This window comes from Balaenoptera acutorostrata, chromosome 19 (assembly GCF_949987535.1).
Source record: "Balaenoptera acutorostrata chromosome 19, mBalAcu1.1, whole genome shotgun sequence".
NCBI classification, from domain to species: domain Eukaryota; kingdom Metazoa; phylum Chordata; class Mammalia; order Artiodactyla; family Balaenopteridae; genus Balaenoptera; species Balaenoptera acutorostrata.
In genome coordinates, this window is record NC_080082.1 from 63,406,641 (window position 1) to 63,429,967 (window position 23,327).

General features: G+C 41.0%; 1 protein-coding gene and 1 non-coding gene across 2 annotated transcripts; one reads left to right on the top strand and one right to left on the bottom strand.

Annotated features, from left to right (window-relative positions):
- Nucleotides 1–98: 98 nt before the first annotated feature.
- On the bottom strand, nucleotides 99–21,935 carry NLRP7 (NLR family pyrin domain containing 7). The gene is made up of 8 exons (XM_057533744.1): nucleotides 21,924–21,935; nucleotides 20,073–21,673; nucleotides 18,489–18,659; nucleotides 9,773–9,943; nucleotides 6,558–6,728; nucleotides 6,081–6,251; nucleotides 4,330–4,497; nucleotides 99–402 (listed from the first exon to the last, which is right to left on the bottom strand). Exons 1-8 carry the CDS (start codon nucleotides 21,933–21,935, stop codon nucleotides 99–101), a joined length of 2,769 nt encoding a protein of 922 aa, XP_057389727.1.
- LOC114237867 (U6 spliceosomal RNA) lies at nucleotides 11,016–11,122 on the top strand. The gene has a single exon (XR_003623338.1). It is a non-coding gene; the product is annotated as a U6 spliceosomal RNA (small nuclear RNA).
- Nucleotides 21,936–23,327: the final 1,392 nt, after the last annotated feature.

A 23,327-nucleotide genomic window follows, 5' to 3' on the forward strand; every position in this document is an offset into this window, starting at 1 on the left:
TCCAGTAATTAACATTTGACGTTCTGATCTTCATTAATGAGATGTCTTAGAGATATCAGATGGCCCCCTCTGGGGACATGCGAGAGAGCTTTCTTCCATCAGGAAAGGAAGTTACAACACGAGGACCTAGTTGTTCTGGCATTATTGCATTCAATAGTCAAGTTTGGATTGCTTTCTTTCACATCCTTCAACAGCTTCTGGATTTCCATGGTAGATTTGTCTATCTTCAACCTGAGTGTCTTTAAGGGGCCATTCTTCTGTTTTAAAGCCTCAAGGAGCACCATTATTCCACTCTGCCCCAAGATGTTCTGGCCCAGGTCCAGAGTCTCCAGGCTCTGGTTGCTAATAAGCGCAGAGGCGAGATCCTGGCAACCGAAAGGGGTGATGGAACAGCCCCAGAGCCTGTTGAGAAAGTACAGAAACCCACTCATTTAAGCGAGTTCTTACGGAGAATCTACCATGTTGCCAGGCATACTCTTACTTGCTGAGGACCTAGCAGCAAAGAAATGAAAATTATTTTCTTCATGGAGCTTATTTTAGTGACATCAGGACACGTTGTACTGAAGACGGGATAACAGGATTGGAACAAAATAAACAGAATTAGGATTAATAGGACAGAGAAGGATTAAGTAGATTTGTGATGGTCAGTGAATTGCACATTGCAAAGATGATATGAGGGGAAAAAAGTAAAATACAGAGTGAACCATTATGATATTTGGGGGAAGGAAGCCAGTGTAGCTGAGATGCCAAGCTAGCAGGAAAGTAGAAAGAGTGGCTCATATCTATAGGATACCGGAGAATCTTGTAGGCTATTACAAAACCTTCAGATTTTATCCACAGTGATACGAGGAGCTTTTGAGTCTTCTAAAAGACAAGTGCTGTGGCCTGGCTTGCGAGTTGAAAGACACCTCGGGGGTGATGGGTTGAGAATCAATGCTGGGAAATCAAGAACCGAAATGTGCAGACTACATTCACAGATAATGCAATAAATCCAGATGACATACTGAGTGAAGTCAGTCAGACAGACAGAGACAAATATCTTTATATGATATCGCTTATATGTGGACTCTACAGAAACGGTACAAATGAACCTATTTACAAAACAGAAATTGAGTCACAGGTGTAGAAAATAAACTTGTGGTTACCAGAGGGGAAAGGGGTCGGGGAGGGATAAATTGGGGGATCGGGATTGACACATACACCCCACTATATATAAAACAGATAACTAATAAGAACCTACTGAATAGCACAGGGAACTCTATTCAATACTCTGTAATGACCTATATGGGAAAAGAATCTAAAAAAGAGTGGATATATGTATATGCGTAACTGACTCACTTTGCTGTACACCTGAAACTAACACAACATTGTAAATCAACTCTACTCCAATAAAAAATTTTAAAATCCCTATGACAGCTGGTCACCCAGATGAAGCATTAGTGGTATGGGTGGTGGGGTGGTAGATGGTCATCTTGTAGGTACCTGGAAAGAGGTGCCTCAAGATAGTTTGAAGGTGAGGTGTGAAATGATGAAAGGAACAAAAAAGCAGAAGCCTGAGAGTCAGTGAACAGAATAGGATTGTTTTCTCTCAGACGTTACAGCAAGTTGAGTTATTTAAGCTAGTAATGCATTATGTTACCACGGCCCCCATTCCTGATCTCCTTTTCCCAGAGCTCCTTCTTGACCAGAAGATGTCTTTGCCGGTGGAAGACAGAGGGAGACACTCTTTGGGGTAGACACAGCTCATGCCAGCTTATACATACCCTAGTTAGCCAACTCAAGCCAGAATGACCCCTCAGCCACATGCCCTTGACCACTGTACCATCTGCACATCCATCTATATGTGGAGTCTCTAACCATCCTTGTGCCGCCCCAGGCACTATGGTAGCCACTGGGGATACAGAAAATTGATTCAATTTCTCTCTAAATAAAATTAACAAGTAAACGGATGAACAAAACATGGTATATCCATACAACGGGATATTATTTAGCCATATAAGGAATGACATGCTTACACCTGCTACAATGTGGATAAACCTTGAAAATGTTATGCTAGCTGAAAGAAGCCCGACACAAAAAGCCACATATGAAATATACAGAATAAGTCAATCTTTAGAACAGAAAACACATTTGTGGTTGCCAGGAGTGGAAGGGAATGGAGAGTGACTGCTTCGTGGGAATAGAGTTCTCCACTGGGGATGATGAGAAAGTTCTAGAACTGGACAGTGGCAGTGGTTACACAAGTATTTTCAGTGCCACTGAGTTGTTTACTGAGTGTACAGTGGTTCATTTACGTCGTGTGAATTTCCCCCTCCATAAAACTAAGTGTTTAAAAAATGTATAGTTCTGGTGATTGGGCAGGACAATACTAGAGTCAATTTATTATTTGTTATAGAGAACAGATCATGCTGCAATAGGATAGTCAGAAGACCTCTGAACTATCAAAACTAGTTTGCTCTCCCCCAAAATAACTAAGGTGAGGGGTATTGGCAGACAGCCCTGCAAACTCCAGGGTCTGTATGCTCTAGTCAAAAAAAGAAAAAAAGAAAAACCCATGAAATACAAATGAACTTATTTACAAAACAGAAATAGACTCAGACATAGAAAACAAATTTATGGTTACCAAAGGGGAAAGGTGGGGGGGAGGGATAAATTACGAGTTGGGGATTAAAATATACACGGTACTATATATAATATAGATAACCCACAAGGATCTACTGTATAGCAAAGGGAAGTATACTCAGTATCTTATAATAACCTACAATGGAAAAGAATCCAAAAAAGAAGATATATATAAAACTGAATCACTTTGCTGTACACCTGAAACACAAGATTGTAAATCAACTATATTCAATAAAATTTTTTTAAAAACACTAAGGACAAAGACCTTGCAGTGGGAGAAAGAATTGGGTCGGTTCTGAGAACTGAGAGGCTAGTTGAGTGATGTACACCAAGGTGGGGAGAAAAGCCTGAGATGAAGTTCGACAGACAGGAAGGGGGTCCCTCATAGACAATGGTCTGAGACTTGGTAGCAAATATGGATTCACATGCTTGTTATATAAAAATGTGTACAATGAGGCTGATGAGTTTACAAAGTAATTCACCAAATGCATTAATTGTGCTGTTATCAGGATGGGTCATAGAGAAGACTTGCCCATTCTGTAAGGGAAGAGTTAAATGTCCTAAGTCACAGCTAATTAATATCAGATGGGATCTGAACCAACTTCTGATGTCAAAGCCCCTGTTCAATGCCTTCGCTATGGTGCTGGGCTCGTGTTCAGTGATCCCGAGAGATGAATTCCCATCTGTGGATACCATGGATTTTCCTCTCCAACTTCTACTTCAGAGGAGCTCAGACTTGACTGAGTATTAGAATCAACCAGAATATCCTTTAAAATTCTGATAGCTGGCTCCGCTTCCTCCAAGACTGAGTTCATCTGGGGGACGCATGACCATCAAGAATTTTAAGTTCCCCAGGTACAGGCAAGATGCCAGGATAGTAAACAAAACCACCGTATATCCTAGTGTGCTCTCTGCTCAAGGCTGAGGAAGTCTTTACATTTATATAACCCAGATTCTCTTTCCATTAGGGTTCTGGTTGCAAAGTAGGTTGCATCAATGAGATACCTTTGACAGACTTGGAAGAGAGAAGTGATTCAAAGCTCGCCATCGTGTTGGGGCCATTGCATATCTGGAGGGTAGTATCCATCTACAGTTCCCTGGGTATTGAACTGGGGAAGGCCTACTGTGTCCTGATCACTGGATCCCACCAGAAGCAGTGTGATCTTGAAGTCTACTTCACTGGAGGCTATTCCCACTTCAAACCACTCCCTCTGAGGCTTCCCTGGTGGCGCAGTGGTTGAGAATCTGCCTGCCAATGCAGGGGACACGGGTTCGAGCCCTGGTCTGGGAAGATCCCACATGCCGTGGAGCAGCTGGGCCCGTGAGCCACAATTACTGAGCCTGCGCGTCTGGAGCCTGTGCTCCACAACAAGAGAGGCTGCGACAGTGAGAGGCCCGCGCACCGCGATGAAGAGTGGCCCCCACTCGCCGCAACTAGAGAAAGCCCTCACACAGAAACGAAGACCCAACACAGCCATAAATAAATAAAATAAATAATAAAAAAAAAGAAGAATTTCTTAAAAAAAAAAACCCACTCCCTCTGGCCCTCTGATCAACTTCGTAAACACCCAGTTACCTGTATTCAATTTCTGCCGGGGTTTGCTCCTAAAACTGGACAAAGAGTGATACTATTGCAGTTTGTATTCCAAAATCTCTGAAAGATTAAATTATTTCCAAAACATCTTTAAAATGAAGAAAGCAACTTACCCTAGACATTTCAGGTTACAATTTGGCTTCTTCAAAGCTTCAGAGAGGAAGCACAATCCAGTGGCTATGGGGTTGAAACCCAGGTCCAAGTTTGTTAGGCTGGAGTCTCCTTGGAGAAGCTTTGAGATGTATTTGCAGCCATGTCTGTTTATGTTGCAATGACACAACCTACAAGTATAGTCATATGAAGAGAAGTCTGTTATCCCTCTGTGACACACATCCTGTGAAATGGCTGTTACTTCCAGCATCACTTATATGCTACCTTGAGCCATATGCTTTCAGGTAGGCTACATAAAAACATAAAACACATGGAATGATGATTACATTACGTCTACCCTGCCTAGATGGTAGAGTGTTAAACTGGCCTCTGTCTGCCACCTTTTATTATGGAGAAACAGACACGCATCTCCTAAGATACAGGTTTTCCTAGCATGATAGCGTATCACATAGGTGAAGGGCTCTGGATTCAGACAGACCTGAGACTGAATCTGAGGCCTCACTTATTTTCTGCACGGTTAGGTCATTGGGATTCCATTCTCCCTGTCTGATGTTTTATTTCAAGTCCTGTATTTAATTGTCTCAGCATAACTGTGGTACATCAAAAGCACAGCATTCCTGATATGAGTGGCTATGTCTCTAATTTAAAACACTGCCGACTCCTCCAAGCTTAGACTCCTACAAATCCTCCTGACCACAGAGAAGGATGTTCCCATGGTACAGTTAGGCAGGTGGACCTGCAATCGTCCCTAAAAAGCCTTGTGGCCAAGTACAGCGTAATAGCAACAGAGGCTGTAGAGCCTGAAGTGACATGACAAAGCGCAGCTGGATGACAACTGGACCAAAAGATGCCATGCTTTGTATGACGTGAGACCTTAAAACCATACTTGAATCTAGGGCGCCTGGGGAGAGCAGCTAAAACAAAATCTAAAATTAAGTTTTGACAGCCTACAAACTGGAGGTTTGGTCAAACATTGCCTTTATGTATTTAAGGTAATGATCATTGATATCTCAGTTTATAGAGGGGGCTTCATACCCACTACACAGATGTGACCATAGGCAAACTAAGTGGCTAAACTTTGGTTTTCTAATTAGCTAATTGGCAAAACTGAAACAAAGGTAACTATTGCTTGTGGTTGTAAGGATTAAAAAGTCTCGTAAAATTTAGTAGAGTACCTGATACACAATAAGTGCTTATACGCATCAGATGTTTGTTGTTGTTTAGATGCCTAAATCAACTCTGTAAAATAGAGCAGTCTATGTAGTGACATCATATAGGAAATTTTATATTCTTCTAATGAATACCGTTGAAGCAGAAATACGACCTTCTCCTTTTCTCTCTCTGCCACTATAAATTGAATACCTGGTTTCCTTTCCAGTCTTGAACCCTAATATATAACTCAATCCACTCCCACTTGCTGGAAGATGTCATGTGAATTTTCAGAATATACACAGAACATCGGACCTGAGAGCCAGTTGCTTATCTCAAATTCTCAGAATAGGAAGAGGCTGGAAGGTCAACCTTACTCTTAAAAGACATGCAAATGTTAACATCTGTTTCTAACTGTTCTTTCCCTAATTTCCACCAGGATCTTGCTGGTTTCATTCAAGTGGAATTATTAAGTACTCTTGTTTCTGTCCTACTTGAATCCAGGTGTGTGAATGTACATACAATATACACACATGCACACACAATACACACACATGCACACACACACACACACACACACACACACAAGCCAGTAGGGACTTACACCAAGGTCTGTAGTTGACATTCGGGGTAACTCAAGCCCTCACACAAAATTTTCACCCCGCCAATGCCAAGGTTGTTTTTGCCCAAGCACAGGTGGGTCAGCCTCTGGTTGACAATCAAAGCAGAAGACAGCTCCTTACAACAGGCTTCTGTAAGGTGACAGTTTTCCAGCCTGCAAAAGCACCACGTAAGTGGTAAGACATTTCCAAAGCCCAAACTTCCCAGCTGACAGCCCGTAATGCAAGTCCCCACCCTCTCTATCCTGTGCTAGTGATCAAAGCCTGAAGGACCAGAAATGAGAGAAGGGCAAGCAAAAATGCACGCATCACCCACCTGGGACCGAAATGGGTACCAGGTGTCTCCATCAGTAAGAGGTCCCATAGGGTTTGCCCTGTAAGTCTGGTCTTACCATCGCTCTTCTCTATGTGGCCCCAGACCTAAAATGAAGATGTTCCACGGGAAGAGAGGAGAGACTTACGACAATTTCTGCAGGAAACACATTGGGTGTCTCAGAGTCGAACACAGCAACTTGACACCCTCATCCGGAAACTCACTGGCTGTGAGATCCAGGCATTTCAGGGACTGGTTGATTTTGAGGGCTGAGGAGAAATCAGCCCACCGCTGAGGGGTGTCAGAACAAGAACCCAACCTGCGGGATAAATGGGGGAAAGTCATTCTTCTGGGAGGACAAAGAGACCCTGTCAGCTAATTATGCTTGGAGACTGCATCCTTGATTCTCATGTCATTCTACTCCAACATGCGTCAAACCCTGGCCTGAACTATTAGAGAACTGATCTCCTTTGCTTCTTCAAGTATCTCCGTGGCCATCTGATCATCACCCAGCCTCATCTCTAAGAGGAAAAAAAAAATCAGTAGTGCAATTCTGTGTGAAGTTTCACCAACATGGCCGGCTATTTCTCAAACCCCACTTTTCATATCACTTTCCCTGACCTGAGTCTATCCTAATCCCACTTAAATTTAAATGTGATTCTATTGAAGAAAAAAATTTGATGCCTGCGGACTTCCCTGGTGGTCCACTGGTTAAGACCTTGCCTTCCAATGCAGATGGTGCGGGTTCGATCCCTGGTCGGGGAGCTAAGATCCCACATGCCTCAGGGCCAAGAAACCAAAACATAAAACAGAAGCAATATTGTAACAAATTCAATAAAGACTTTTAAAATGGTCCACATCGACTTGAGGATATGGGGAAGAGGAAGGGTAAGAGGTGACAAAGTGAGAGAGTGGCATGGACATATATACACTACCAAACGTAAAATAGATGGCTAGTGGGAAGCAACCGCAGAGCACAGGGAGATCAGCTCTGTGCTTTGTGACCACCTAGAGGGGTGGGATAGGGAGGGTGGAAGGGAGGGAGATGCAAGAGGGAAGAGATATGGGAACATATGTATATGTATAACTGATTCACTTTGTTATAAAGCAGAAACTAACACACCATTGTAAAGCAATTATACTCCAATAAAGATGTTTAAAAAATAAAATAAAATAAAATAAAATGGTCCATATCAAAAAAAAATCTTTTAAAAAAAATTGATGCCTGAAACTCAAAACGTTCAATTTCATAAGTTATTAGGGAATATGCTAATCAAAACAAGGAGATACAATTTGACACTTAGGCAGCCAGGTCCAAAGTTTGAGTTTGTGTTGCAAGAACAAGAATAACTGCAAACTCCTTCTGTTGATGGAAATATGAATGTGGTGCAGCTATGTTAGAGAACATTGAGGCAATCCATTATACTGGGTTGGAAACTCAGCTGCTCTTGTAGACACAAAACAGAGTACAGGACTCCAGGACAAGCTTGTTTGAATAATGGCTCTGCCCATAATGTTCAAAATATTCACAAGTTAGTTAAACTTTTTAATATTCTTTTTTCCCTTCATCTGTTCTTTGGGGAGAGATGATACTTTGCCATGCAAATAAAGGATATAATAAATAAAGGATATAATCAATCCATCTGCCTATTAGAATGTATGTCATAAGCAAAACTGGAGTTCTTAAAATCAGTACCTTTCTTCCCTCAAAGCTTAACCTATAACAAGGACATTGTAAGTTTACGTAATTTGAATACAAGGTGGAATGTAAAGCGTCTCAAATCAATGAGCAAAAAGCAGATTCTGAAGCATTTTCAGAACTCTAATGAAAAACTGATGAACTCATAAAAGTGCTAACAAAAGATCAAGATGAAAAAAAAATTAATTACATGGGACTAAGTGAACTGATGAGGATGAGTATAATTTTTGTGACTTTTTGTTTGAATTAAAAAAAAAAATCCCACAAGGACTCAGAGGCAAAGAATATACAAATCAATTTTCACTGAAAAGTAAAGGAGCTGTTACAGTGGAGGATTACTGGACTGAATGTCAATATTATGACATAGTATGAGCGTGTTTCATGTTTGGTAATTGCAATCATTGTTGCTTTTGTTGTGGTCAGCCATGTACAATGCTTGGTGTTAGTCTATTTATCTATTGTAAAAATAAAATACAGTGTGGGGGGGGGGGAAGACTTAAAGTTCCAACTCATCATGCCTTACGTTCAGGATAGCAATAAACAGTGACATCTTGAAAAAACAAAAACAAAAAAAAACAGATTCTTCTGCACCAGCCATTTGTCATTCTGCAGCCTCAGTATATCCACGTAGAAATGTCATTTACCACAACTTCAGAGTAAACATTTACTTTTATACTATGTCAACTAGTAAACATCTTCGCCATAAATTATGAAGTATATTTTCCTCAAAAAATTATAAAATTACATTCATTCAAAATGAATGTTTTCTATATATTTGAGATTTTATAAAACACACAAACACTAAATCTAAGTCTGTAATCTGATTTTTTTAATATCATGCTTAAAACATGTACTTTCAATTGTTATTTCACTACCCACATTTCTCAAGACTCTTTTGTGTCAACTCTACTTGTTTGAATAAAAATCTAAAGAAACAAACAAACAAAAACACACTTCAGAGTAATAGTTGTTTTTTCTAATTTAATGAAAGACAGCACCATCAGAAATCATCCATAATGGTAAGAGCTGCCAATTGTGCCCCGTGCCTATGCAAAGCAGTTCACATCCCATGTTTCATTCAACCCTCAAAACACCATCTCATGGATGAGGGAACAGCTCAAAATCACATAGGTCATAAATGTCAAAGCAAGGTTCCCAAATCCAAAAACCTGTGTCACTAGCCAGTACCTCACGTTGCTACTCAACTAAGTAGAGGGGGGGTGGAATGGTACCCTAACGATGGGTGATGATAATCAGAGCACTCATTACGAGATCTCATTGAGGATAAGGGAATCTGTCAAACCAGTGAGCTACCAGGAGCCAGAACACTCGATGTTTCTACGGCATCACTGAGTGACCAGTTAAGGCTGATGGCTACTCTGAATCACAACAGGTAGGTAACATGCAACCTGAGATGCCATGTCCCTAAGCTAGAAGATGACACAAAATTCTGAGTGTTTCCTTGCACTCAGGGCTCATTATTCAATGCAGAAGGCTAGCTGGCTGGGGCAAGACTATAGGCTGACATGCCATCCATATTCTATGTGAGAACATGTTCCCCTGTTTAGCATGGTACCCAATCAGAGCGGCCACCCTCTTCTTTCTTGTTCACAGAGCTCACAGCATCCTTTCCATGCTGAGAACAGCAATGACAGGAGACCCACCTCAGATACTGCAGATTACATCTTGGATGTTTCAGGATCTCACACAACAGCAGCAACAGCATCTCGTCACTGTGGACACTGCCTTCCAGGACCAAGTGTGTCAGTGTCTTCTTACCAATGAAAGCCAGGCAGAAGTCCCGGTAAGCATCAGCAGGGGAGACGTTCTTAATCCTAGGGAAAATAAAAAGAAGGGATTCATTCCATCTTGAGTGCTGTAGATGGTCGGTGCTGAGAACACATAGTGGGATGAGAAGTCACAAGTCAAGACAGGGATGGGGAGCTGGTCTGGTAAGCTGAACTGAAGGACGAGTCAACCGAGCGATAGCTGGATAGAGGAGGACAGACTACTAACAGATGTAGTATATGGTGATGGGAAGGAAGATGGAATTGGATGGCAAAGGGCTTGATACACCCTTGTCTTTGCTCATGCTGATCTTCAGAGAAAATATCCCCATCCTTATTTTTTGTATTGGGGTGACACATTTTGCTCCCCTACAAAATGTCTCTTTGACGTGAATATTATTGCACGCTGAAAACAAACAAGGCTGAAAATACTCAGGAAGAGACTCTGACCTTCCCCATAACTTCCTGAATAATTTAGATAGAGGGACTGTTACAGGAATAGAGCTATCACCAGAGATCTCTGCAAAGAATATGGGCTAGGTGTGGTAGGGTAAACTCTCAGAGATCAGAGCACACTCTGTGTCCCATTTTCTCTGCAAGACCCAGCAAACATTTGTTTAGCAAACATTTGCTTTTCCATCCCCATGTGAATTGCCTTCCTTCCCTTTGAAGTCTCAAACAACTACCCCCAACATCCTCTATCATCTTTAGTTGAAGGTAGTATTTAATGTGAAGATTTCAGCCATTGGGGTAGTTACTCAATTTTTCTAGGTCTCTCCCATGTATACATGCTATTAAATGTTTGATTTTCTCCTGTTAATCTGTCTCATGTCAAATTCACTTTTATACCAGCCAGAACCTAGAAGTATAGAGAAAATTTTCTTCCTCTCAGACAATATTTTATACTTTATTTCTTTCAACATTCAGTTCACATACAACTTTCCCTCCTCCTCAATGCCTGACTTTTTCCAGTAAGAATAAATCACTTCCTACTTTATCCCCATGTAGTCATTTGCATTTCCACAAAGCAGTTTTCATTTAGGCTACAGTAAGTTGTGGTTTATAAGTCAGCAAATAAATTACAGACTCCTTGAAAGTAAGTACCATTAAGAGTTGTTTGGTGTTCACTTCAGTAGTACATATACTAAAATTGGAATGATACAGAGAAGATTAGCATAACCCCGGTGCAAGGATGACAAGCAAATTTGTGAAGCATTCCATATTTTTCATAAAAACCAAACAGAGAACACAAGTATAATACAAAAGAAAATCAAACCACAAAAAGAAAGACAAAAAGAAAAAGGACAGGACAAAGAAGAAATAAAAAATCAATGGGAAAACAAGGTTTAAAATGGCAATAAATACAAATCTATCTATAATTACCTTAAGTGTCAAGGGACTAAATGTTCCAATCAAAAACACAGAGTGGGGGCTTCCCTGGTAGCTCAGTGGTTAAGAATTCACCTGCCAATGCAGGGGACACGGGTTCAAGCCCTGGTCCAGGAGGATCCCACATGCCGCGGAGCAACTAAGCCCATGTACCACAACTACTGAGCCTGTGCTCTAGAGCCCGTGAGCCACAACTACTGAGCTCACGTGCCACAACTACTGACGCCCACATGCCTAGAGCCCACGCTCCACAACAAGAGAAGCCACTGCAATGAGAAGCCCACGCACCATAAGGAAGAGTAGCCCCTGCTCGCCGCAACTAGACAAAGCCCGCACGCAGCAACAAAGACCCAACGCAGCCAAAAATAAATTAATTTTTTTTAAAAAGATAACTATCCTTTAAAAAAAAAAACACAGAGTGGCAGATCGGATAAAAATAAGAGCCTACAATATGCTGCCTGTAAGAGACCCACTTAAGGGCAAAGGACACACAAGGATTCAAAGTGAGGGGATGGAAAAAGATATTTCATGCAAACAGAAATGACAAGAAAGCAAGGGTAGCAATACTCAGACAAAACAGACTTTAAAACAAAGGCTATAAAGAAAGATAAAGTACACTATATAATGATAAAAGGATCATTACAAGAAAAAGATATTATACTCGTCAACATATATGTACCCAATATAGGAGTGCCCAAATACATAAAACAAATAGTAACAGACATAAAGGGAGAAATTGATGGGAATATAATAATAGTAGGAGACTTTAACACCACAATGACATCAATGGACAGATTTTCTAGACAGAGAATCAATAAAGCAACAGAGATCCTAAATGATACAATAGAAGAGTTAGACTTAATTGATATTTTCAGGACATTACATCCCCCTCCCCAATAAAACAGAACACACATTCTTTTCAAGTGCACATGGAACAGTCTCTAGGACTGACCACATACTAGGGCACAAAAGAAGCCAACACATTTAAGAGTATAGAAGTTATTTCAAGCATCTTCTCTGACCACAACGGCATGAAAGTAGAAACCAACAACAGAAAAAGAAACAAGAAAAAACAATTACATGGAGAATAAACAAGTTGCTACTAAAAAAACCAATTGGTCAATGATGAAATCAAAGAAGAAATTTTAAAATACCTGAGACAAATGACAATGAAAACAACCCTACAAAATCTATGGGATGCAGCAAAAGCAGTTCTTAGAGGGAAGTTCATAGTGATACAGGCCTTCAAGAAACAAGATAAATTGAAAATAAACAACCTAACCCACCACCTAAAAGAATTAGAAAAAAGAACAAAACCTAACCTAAAATCAGCAGAAGGAAGGAAATAAAGATCAGAGAGGAAATAAATAAAATAGAGATTAAAAAATAGAAAAAAAATCAATAAAACCAAGAGCTGGTTCTCTGAAGGAGTAAACAACATTGACAAACCTCTGGCCAGGCTTACCAAGAAGAAAAGAGAAGACCCAAATAAACAAAAGAAATGAAAGATGAGAAATCACAACTGATACTGCAGAAATACAAAAAGCCATAAGAGAATGCTATGAACAATTATATGCCAAAAAATTTGATAACCTAGAAGAAATGGACAAGTTTCTAGAAACATACAGCCCACCAAAACTAAATCAAAAAGAAATAGATAATTTGAACAAACTGATCACTAGAAGTGAAATAGAATCTGTAATTTTAAAAACTCCCTGCAAACACAAGTCCATGACCAGATGGCTCCACAGGTGAATTCTACCAAACTAACGAAGAACTTATACCAATCCTTCTCAAACTCTTCCAAAAGAATGAAGAGGAAGGAACACTCCCAAAGACATTCTATGAAGCCACAATCACCCTGATACCAAAACCAGACGAAGACACCACCAAAGAAAAGAAAATTACAGGCCAATATCTTTGATGAATATGGATGCAAACATTCTCAAAATATTAGCAAACCAAATCCAACAACACATAAAAAAGGTCATACACCACAACCAAGTTAAATTCATCCCAGGGTCACAAGGATCATTCAACATATGCAAAATCAATGTGATACTCCACATCAGCAAAAGAAAAGACAAAAAACACATGATCATCTCAATAGATGCAGAAAAAGCATTTGATAAAATTCAACACCCATTCATGATAAAAACTTACAAAAGTGGGTATAGAGGGAACATCTCAACATAATAAAAGCTATTTATGACAAACCCACAGTCAATATAACACTCAATGGTGAAAAGCTGAAAGCCTTTCCACTAAAATCTGAAACAAGAAAAGGATGCCCACTCTCACTTCTATTCAACATAGTATTGGGAGTCCTAGCCACAGAAATCAGACAAGAAAAAGAAATAAAAGGAATCCAAATTGGAAGGGAAGAGGTAAAACTGTCACTACATGAGGATGACATACCATATATTAAAAAAACCCTAAAGACTCCACACAAAAACTACTAGAACTGATCAACAAATTCAGCAAGGTAGCATGATACAAGATTAACATACAGAAATTGGTTGCATTTTTTACACTAACAATGAAATGTAAACAAATGTAAACAAACAATCCCTTTTTAAATCACAATTAAAAAGTAAAATACTTAGAAATAAACCTCACCAAGGAGGTGAAAGACATATATGCTGAGATCTACAAAACATTAATAAAGGAAATTGAAGACGATTCAAAGAAATGGAAAGATATCCCATGCTCTTGGATTTGAAGAATTAATATAGCTAAATTGGCCATACTACCCAAAGCAATCTACAGATTCAATGTGATCACTATCAAATTATCCATGACATTTTTCACAGAATTAGAACAAATAATCCTAAAATTTATGCAGAACCACAAAAGACCCAGAATTGCCAGAGCAATCCTGAGGAAAAAGAAAAATCAGGAGGCATAACCCTCCCAGACTTCAGACAATACTACAAAGCTACAGTAATCAAAATAGCATGGTACGGGCACAAAAAACAGACAAATAGATCATTGGAACAGAAAAGAGAGCCCAGAAATAAACCCATATACCTATGGTCAATCTTCAACAAAGGAGGCAAGAATATACAATGGGAAAAAGTCTCTTCAGCAAATGGTGTTGGAAAAATTCGACAGCTGCATGCAAACCAATGAAGTTAGAACACACCCACACACCATACACAAAAAAACTCAAAATGGTTTAAAGACATGAACATAAGACATGACACCATAAAACTCCTAGAAGAGAACATAGGCAAAACATACTGACATAAATCATACCAACGTTTTCTTAGGTCAGTCTCCCAAGGCAATAGAAATAAAAGCAAAAATAAACAAATGAGACCTAATCAAACTTACAAGCTTTTGCACAGCAAAGGAAACTATAAACAAAATGAAAAGACAACCTACAGAATGGGAGAAAATATTTGCAAACAATGCGACCAACAAGGGCTTAATTTCCAAAATACACAAACAACTCATACAACTCAATAAACAACAACAACAAAAACAACCCAATTGAAAAATGGACAGAAGACCTAAATAGGTCTTGCTTCTTGTGCAAAGAAGCCATACAGATGGCCAATAGGCACATGAAAAGATGCTCATCATTGCTAATTATTAGAGAAATGCAAATCAAAGCTATCATGAGGTACTACTTCACGCCGGTCAGAATGGCCGTCATTAAAAAGTCTACAAATAACAAATGCTGGAGGAGGTGTGGAGAAAAGGGAACCCTCCTACACTGTTGGTGGGAATGTAAATTGGTGCAGCCACTATGGAAAACAGTATGGGAAGTCCTTAAAAAACTAAAAATAGAGTTACCACATGACACAGCAATCCCACTCCTGGGCATATATCCAGACAAAACTATAGTTCAAAAAGATACACGCACCCCTATGTTCATAGCAGCACTGTTTACAATAGCCAAGACAAGGAAACAACCTAAATATCCATCGACAGATGAATGGGTAAAGAACTTGTGGTATATATACAATGGAATACTACTCAGCCATAAAAAAGAATGAAATAGGGGCTTCCCTGGTGGCGCAGTGGTTGAGAATCTGCCTGCTAATGCAGGGGACACGGGTTCGAGCCCTGGTCTGGGAAGATCCCACATGCCACGGAGCAGCTGGGCCCGTGAGCCACAATTGCTGAGCCTGCGCGTCTGGAGCCTGTGCCCCGCGACGGGAGGGGCCGCGATAGAGAAAGGCCCGCGCACCGCGATGAAGAGCGGTCCCCGCACCGCGATGAAGAGTGGCCCCCGCTTGCCGCAACTGGAGAAAGCCCTCGCACGAACCGAAGACCCAACACAGCCAAAAATAAATAAATAAATAAATAAATAAATAAGAAAATCCTTAAAAAAAAAAAAAAAAAAAAGAATGAAATAATGCCATTTGCAGCCACATGGATGGACCTAGAGATTATTACACTAAGTGAAGTAAACCAAGCAGAGAAAGACAAATACCATATGATACCACTTATATGTGGAATCTAAAATATGACACAAACGAACATATCTACAAAACAGAAACAGACTTGGAGACATAGAGAACAGACTCGTGGTTGCCAAGGAGAAGGGGCGGTGGGAGAGGGAAGAATTGGGAGTTTGGGATTAGCAGATGCAAACTATTTATATATAGGATAGATAAACAACAAGGTCCTACTGTATAGCACAGGGAACCATATTCAATATCCTGTAATAAACCATAATGGAAAAGAATATGAAAAAGAATATATATATATAACTGAATCACTTTGTTGTACAGAAGAAATTAACACAACATTGTAAATCAACTATACAATAAAAATTTTTTTTTAAAAAGTGTTGTTTGTTTTTTATTTTCCTGTCATCTAGCATGACTGTAGGATTTTAAATGGGATTTGAATAAATCTTAAGTGGAGTATAATTTTCTCTAATCAAACTCTGGGCTTCAAGAAACATTTCAGTGTTTAAAAAAGATTTTCCCAGCACCTAACTGTGCCACCTTCCTGAGAATAAGACTCTATGAACCTCATGTTATACGATAATGAAGCTAGCTCATAAGTTTTCCTGTGTAGACAGTAGGAAATAACTGGGGAAAGGACTTTTGTCAGGGCCTCTTTTTAAAGCATGCTTAATCCACCCTAATTTGAGGGGGAAAAAAAAAATCAACACCTGGATTACTGCCTCTTCCGCTACAATCTTATTTCAGATCTTCATTTTCGTTTTTGTTTTTAGAGCTTCTTAACCTGGTTTTTCTTTTTTAATATAAATTTATTTATTATTTATTTATTATTTATTTATTTATTTATGGCTACATTGGGTCTTCATTGCTGTGCACAGGCTTTCTCTAGTTGCAGCGAGCGGGGGCTACTCTTCATTGAGGTGCGTGGGCTTCTCACTGCGGTGGCTTCTCTTGCTGTAGAGCATGGGCTCTAGGCCCGCGGGCTCAGTAGTTGTGGCGCACGGGCTTAGTTGCTCTGTGGCATGTGGGATCTTCCCGGACCAGGGATTGAACCCATGTCGCCTGCGTTGGCAGGAAGATTCTTAACCACTGCGGCACCAGGAAAGTCCTCATAATCTGTTTTTATCTAGTACCTCCAAACCTGGCAATTCACCCCCCACACACACTATGAAATACTTTTCTCCATAAACAGGCATTTGGTCTTATAACCCTCAATGCTCCACTTTTAGATAATGAACATTCCCTGTGGCTCATTCAGAAGTTCAAAATTAAATTTCAGCAGAGAGAGAGCCAGAATAAGGGAGGTGCTACTGTTCAAAGCTCCTGCCTAAAGGATCCTAAACTCTTAGTGGAACAAATTAAATGTACCTCCTAGTTTTTATTCTCTCATGTACACCTTATAAAACCAGAACAATGTAAACTTTTCAAAGTCATGCAGAAGAAACTGCCACCTTTGCTGGCACCAACCTACGTTAGAGTTTTGTGGCCTTGTACACACAAGTCCTATGGCATTCTGAGATGAACCAGGTACATGTCACCTGACATCAGCAGGTACAGTCAGCTGACGTTTGGCATAGCTATTTGTCCAAGTAAATAACACAACCTTTTCAGTGGCTTAATTAAGGCTTCTAAGGTATGTTGGTTTGGGGGAAGTTTCAATGTATCTGTGTAATTTTAAACATAGCTTATAAAGTTTATCCCCTGAATATGTGCTGTGTTTTCCTTTTGGTTTTTTTTCCTTTGGGGAGTGGGGGACTCCACAGCTACATGTAAAAGAATGAAACCAGACCACTTCCTCACACCATATACAAGAATAAACTCAAAATGGATTAAAGATTTAAACTTAAGATCTGAAACCATAAAACTCCAAGAAGAAAACACGCAGTACTCTTTGACGTTGCTCTTAGAAATATTTTTTTGGATCTGTATATTCAGACAAGGAAACCAAAACAAAAAACAAATGGGACGACAAACTGAAAAGCTTTCGCAAAGTGAAGGAAAACCAACAAAACAAAAAGGCAATCTACTGAATAGGAGAAGATATTTGCAAAACAATATATCCAGTAAGGGGTTAATATCCCAAATAGAGAACTCATACAGATTAATATCAAAAAATAAACAATCCAATTAAAAATGGGTGGAGGATCTAAATAGGCATTGTTGGGAAGGAAACATACAGATAGCCAACAGATAATCACACGAAAATTATGCTCAGCATCGCTAATTGGGGAAATGCCCATCAAAACCACAATGAGATATCGCTTCACCTGACAGAATAGCTATCATCAAAAAGAACATATGTTGGTTTAGAAGGATGTGCTAATAATCACCTGTCCAGGTGACCCACGTCTTAAGTGGCTTCTGCCACAACCTACTCTACCTCAGACTAATTTCTCAATCCCATCCCACACATTAGTCATAAGTGCACCATTGCTTCATCAACACATTCTTACTCACATATTTGAAACTTCCCTCTCTGGAGTATTTCCCCAATTCCCACTCATTTCTCCTTCCAACATTTATGTGGCTATATTTTCTATAGGCTGAGTTTTGAATACGCCCCGCAGCAGATGTACGGAAACATACAAACTCCCAGCCAAATTTCATAAAAATGACTCAACATAATACGATTCTCCAACTAGACACATTTAAGGATAGCAATCATTTCATTTCTTTGCATTCTGAGCACCTGGCTGGTCAGAGCCTGGTTGGGCATTCCAATACTGCTCCCACATTTAAAACACCTGGGGATCACCATTGCAAGATCAGCTGCTACTTACACGACTTTCTGGAGATGACAGGTGACATGGGTTATCTGCTCACAAAGAATCCTCACTGAGGAGTGACTCAGGAAGCTTTCCCTCACATCCAGAAAGTTCAGGTTCTTGTTTGAACTGAACACAGAGCAGAGATCTGCCCAGAGATGAAGAGAATGATGGTCGTGCTGTGACCTAGGAGGAAGGCATCGACAAGAGCACCTATGAAAAGCACGTACAGGAAAAGCAACAAGAATTGGTAGGCTGCACAGCAAAGGAAAGCATCAACAAACTAAACATGAACCTACTAAATGGGAGGAAATGTTTGCATACTGTATGTCTGATAAGGGGTTAGTATCTCAAATATATAAAGAACTCATACAACTCAACTCAACAGAAAAGAAAAACTATTGTAACACGTGGGCTGAGGACCTGAATAGACATTTTTCCAAAGATGACATACAAATGGACAACAGGGACATGAAAAATATTCAACATCACTAATCATCATGGAAACACAAATCAAAACCACAGTGAGATACCATCACACCTGTAAGAATGACTATCATCGAAGACAAGTAACGGTCTTCCCTGGTGGTGCAGTGGTTAAGAATCCACCTGACAATGCAAGAGACATGGGTTCAAGCCCTGGTCCGGGAAGATCCCACATGCCGCGGAGCAACTAAGCCAGCACACCACAACAAGAGAAGCCACCACAATGAGAAGCCCGCACACCGCAACGAAGAGTAGCCCCCACTCACCACAACTAGAGAAAGCCCGCGCACAGCAACGAAGACCCAACGCAGCCAAAAATAAATAAATAAATTTATGTATTTATTTATTTAAAAAAAAAAGTGATCAGCTGATCAAAAGGTACAAACACCCAGTTATAAGATAACTAAATCCTGGGATGTAATGTACAGCATGGTGGCTATGTATTAAAACAACTTTTTTGAAAGAACTGGCAGGGAGGGAAGTTATATGAAATGTCTAGAGTGTCCTGAGCCCATTTGCCACACGGAAACTATAATACTGTAATACTACAGTATTATACTATAGTATTATAGTATACTATACTATAGTAATATACTACACTATAGTATTATAGTATACTATACTATACTATAGTATTATACTATACTATACTATACTATAGTATTATACTATACTATAGTGTTATACTATACTATAGTGTTATACTATACTATAGTGTTATACTATACTATAGTGTTATACTATACTATAGTGTTATACTATACTATAGTATTATACTATACTATAGTATAGTATTATACTATACTATACTATAGTATTATAGTATACTACAGTATTATAGTATATATAATATATAGTAGTATACTATAAAACTATAATACTAAAACAAAGTAAGGTTCCAAAGCCCCCATTCCTGATCTGAACATCATGTTTCCCAACTTTAATGGCGAGTTGGCAGGAAGAAATTTCAGCCAGACATTCCAGAGAATTCTGACCCTAAGCCATAGTGAGTAGTAGGGACTCTGTCCTCTTCCTAAAAGAGTGTGGGCTGAGGCTGAAGATGGGAGAACTAGTAATATTAAAAAATATATATTTTTTAAAATGGGTTCTTACCTCTCAACCTGAGCATCTGATTTCCACGTGGTATCATTCTCCAGGAATATCCTCTTTCCTACCTGCAGTGAAATTTTCTGCAAGTTTTGACAATGTTTAAGGCAGAAAGAAGACTGCATCATTTCAAATGTATTTGTCAAGTGGATAGAAATCTCCGTGATGGGGGCCATTGTATCCTCCACAAGCTCCTCCTCCTGAGATTCATAAAGACAATACAAAATCTCCTTCGTGTCCATGGTTGAGAAGGGTTTCTTCCCACGGGGCGTTGATGTGCATTTCAGTAACTGCTGCTTGATCTCCATCGATACTAGACAGCCAAAAGTCGTCTCCAGCTCCATGGCCCTTTCTTCGTTGGAGAGGCCAAATATGAAGTAGCCCACCTGGGTCAGGCTGGGGTTCTTCAGTCTTCCTTCCTTGGACAGCAGCTTCTGCAAATCCCCAATGTGGCACCTGTGGCCACCCACGTCCTCCTCCTCCTCCTCCTCCTCAGTCTCCAAGACATAGAACACGGCGGCAAGAAACTGCTGGACGCTGAGGTGGATGAAAGAGTAGCAGCCCTCGCAGTCTTTGCTCTTCTGGAGAATATTCTTGTCCAGGAAAGGACAGAGGGCAGACTCCTTTACCCCAAGTCTCCTGAGGTCTTCTCCATCAAACACAGATGTCTGTGTCCATACGCCCTCAGCAGCCAAGAGGCACACAGACTTCAGCGGAGCTTGGAGGCAATCACGGGGGCAGCTGCCGCGAGCTGCTGTGAATTGGCTGCAGAGGAAACGCAGGAACAGGGACGTGGTGGTCAGGCAGGTCGAGGCAGGGTCTTCCCCCTTCTCCATCTGCCGTTTCAGACACGTGCAGACAAGCCAGCACACAGCAGGCGCTGAGCCCATGCGGAACAGAGCTGCGTTCTTCTTCATCAAGTCAAAAGCTCGCAGGGCTTGAGTCTCCTCTTCAAAGTGCTTCAAGAAATATGCCTTTCTGTCCAGCTCCAAGAACCCCTCGATCTCTATGAAGAGTGGCTGTTCAACCAAGAGCCGGAGCTCCCTCAGGGCGCCCGGTCGGGTGGTGATCACTAAAGTGGACTTGGGTAACATTTTTCTCTTCAGCAAACTCCCCAGGAGGACGGGCACTGGCCTCTGCTTCCTCCAGTCGCCACATATGTCATGGATGAGCGCCCCCGAGGGGACTCTCAGCTCATCAAAGCCGTCGACGATGAACAGGATTTTCCGTGCTTGGGTGAGGATCCCCGGAATGGCATCCTGCAAATCCGGCCCGTTCGCAGATACCAGCTCTGCAAAAGTGCACGTCCCCTTGTGGTTGAGGTCCTTGCAGCTGAGATAGAAGGCGGAACTGGATGCCTTTGCCTGGTCGTCCTGTGTCCATTCCAGCAGCAGCTGTTTTGCCACCGTGGTTTTCCCGACACCGGCAGGACCATGCAGCACCACTGTAAGTGGCATTGACTGTATGGACGTCTGGGGCTTCAAGTACGATATCAACTTTGGGCTTCTCTGGGTAATGTTGCTGTGGAAACCACCATCATCTCCTGGCCAAAGTGTATTCTTCCAGATAGAAAATTTCTCCATCGTGTTTCTCTCTCTCCTCTTCACCTATATTGATATGTAATGGGAGAGAATTGGGGTGGCAGTGATTACATTCAGCTGGAAAATTCATATTGTAAAGGACCAGTGTCAGGGAGGAAGTAATGTTCCTCCACCCTTCTGGGTTCTTCTGGCTGGTCTAAGAATTAAATCGACATGAGATGGATTAACAAGAGAAAAAAAACAAAATTTTAATAACATATACATGACAGAGACCCAGGAAAACTGAATTACTCACCAAAATGGCTGAAACCCTCACCTTAAATACCATCTCAGCTAAACAAAAGAAGATGTTGAGGGTAATGGTTTGGGACTTCAAAGGGGAGGAAGGAAATACACTTGGAAATGGAAAAGCAAATATTTGGTAGACACATGTTTGCTGGGCCGGCAGGAACGATGGGACCCAGAGTGCACTCTGATCTCCAGGTCCTGCTGAGTTTCCCCACCACCCTTAGCCCGTGTTCTTTGCAGACATCCCTGGTGATAGCTCTGTTCTGGGAACAGGGTCTCTATCTAAAGTCTTTAGGTGGTTAAGAGGAAGTCAAAGTTTCTTCCTGAGTAGTTTGGGCCTTGATCGTTTTTCAGCTTGAAATAATCTGCATGCCAAAGAGACATTCTGGGGTGGTAAGTTTTGCTCCCCTACGCCAGAAACGAGGAACCAAGAAGAGGAAAATTACCACGCACACGACCAAACACCAAACCTACGACTGTAAGACAGTAGTTCCCTGGTGGTCCAGTGGTTAAGACTCCATTGCAGGGGGTGTGGGTTCGATCCTTGATAGGGGAACTCAGATCCTGCATGCTGCATGGCCAAAAAAAAAAAAGGCAGTAGTTCCCCACCTGTGTTTTCTAACCCCCAAGTCTCCTTTTGCCTCTCCCAATGATACCTAGCAGGGCCCTGTGGGACTCCTGGGCACCAAGCCTTTCTGTGTCCCCCATTTCTCGATTACAGGAAATGGCCTTCATTCAGCCTCCATGACCTTCCCTGAGCTCCAAGGAGTAGATTCAAGCAGTTGTTAATTAGGGGGAAGGAGGGGATGCGAGACCAGGGAGAAACAAATAGTCAAGAGAAACATTTGTGCAGCCTTGGGGCAAGGTCCTGGTTCCCCATCAAGGAATATATACAATATCTTTGAGCTGTTTTGCAGATACTGAAACCCCCTCCAGGTGGGACAAGTTAACAGTTAATGATGATATGCTGCCCAAAAGCACGTACACCCCAGACCAGTTGTAACTTGAAGGTTGATGACGCTGACTTCCGCTTACCTCACCACCAACCAATCAGAAGCAATGTCCATGAGCTGATCACGGCCTCTTTGAACCATCACTATAAAACCTCTCACTACGCTCTCCAAGGGGGTGGGGGGTGGGGGGTGGGGGGGGGGCACAGTTTTGAGGGCGTGAGCCCGGTGTGGCCCCGTTTGCCTGGCAAAGCAATAAAGCTATTCTTTTCTGCTTCACTCAAAACTCTGTCTCCGAGATTTAATTGGGTATCGGGGTAGAGGCCAGATTCGGCTGCACCAGCTTTGATTTATCTATTCTTTGTACCGTGAACACTTCGTTAAACCCACATGGACGAAAGCTCGACCCACAGGGCTACTTGTGCTTCCTAGATTAGACATTATGGCAGATAAAGAGAACTTTAAGTATTCCTGAGTCTATT

What these genes read in the sequence shown, in the direction of transcription:
- NLRP7 (XM_057533744.1), bottom strand. An exon ending in TGTCATCTCCAGAAAGTCGT is followed by an intron (nt 9,944 to 18,488) that starts GTAAGTAGCAGC and finishes TATTTTCCCTAG; the next exon opens with GATTAAGAACGTCTCCCCTG. An exon ending in TGTTTCCTGCAGAAATTGTC is followed by an intron (nt 6,252 to 6,557) that starts GTAAGTCTCTCC and finishes GTGCTTTTGCAG; the next exon opens with GCTGGAAAACTGTCACCTTA.